We start from the raw sequence: 277 nt of genomic DNA, 5'->3' as shown, positions 1-277 counted from the left end.
CCACTTTCCTCCATCCTTGGAGGCGCCCCCGGCCCCCGAGGGAGAGGGGAGGCCCCGCGGCCCCTCGCACCTGCGCGCAGCAGCGTCTCCTTGCCCTTCTCCAGGTGTTTGAGGAGCCACTCCACGCACCTGCCCTCCAGGTAGGCCCTGCGGAGCTCCGCCTCACCGGCCTCCTCCCACTTGCGCCGGGTGTTCTGAGCCGCCAGGTGGGCCGCGGTCCAGGAGCGCAGGTCCTCGTTCAGCGCGATGTAATCCGCGCCGTCGTAGGCGAGCTGAT

The 277-nt window shown here is 70.8% G+C and overlaps 1 protein-coding gene across 1 annotated transcript in view; it reads right to left on the bottom strand.

The window, feature by feature from the left end:
• Nucleotides 1-272, bottom strand: part of LOC105309601 (patr class I histocompatibility antigen, A-2 alpha chain-like) — a gene marked incomplete at its 5' end in the record, with an annotated part of 2,794 nt that extends 2,522 nt beyond the window's left edge. Inside the window, one exon of the mRNA XM_011385778.1 lies at nt 71-272. Coding sequence (XP_011384080.1) covers nt 71-272 — 202 coding nt within the window. The remainder of the gene's footprint in view (nt 1-70) is intronic.
• Between the last annotated feature and the right edge of the window lie 5 nt (nt 273-277).

Source organism: Pteropus vampyrus, unplaced genomic scaffold (assembly GCF_000151845.1).
Source record: "Pteropus vampyrus isolate Shadow unplaced genomic scaffold, Pvam_2.0 Scaffold794, whole genome shotgun sequence".
Classification (NCBI taxonomy): Eukaryota; Metazoa; Chordata; class Mammalia; order Chiroptera; family Pteropodidae; genus Pteropus; species Pteropus vampyrus.
Note: the sequence above shows the minus strand (reverse complement) of the source record. Positions and strands in the feature narration are given on the sequence as shown.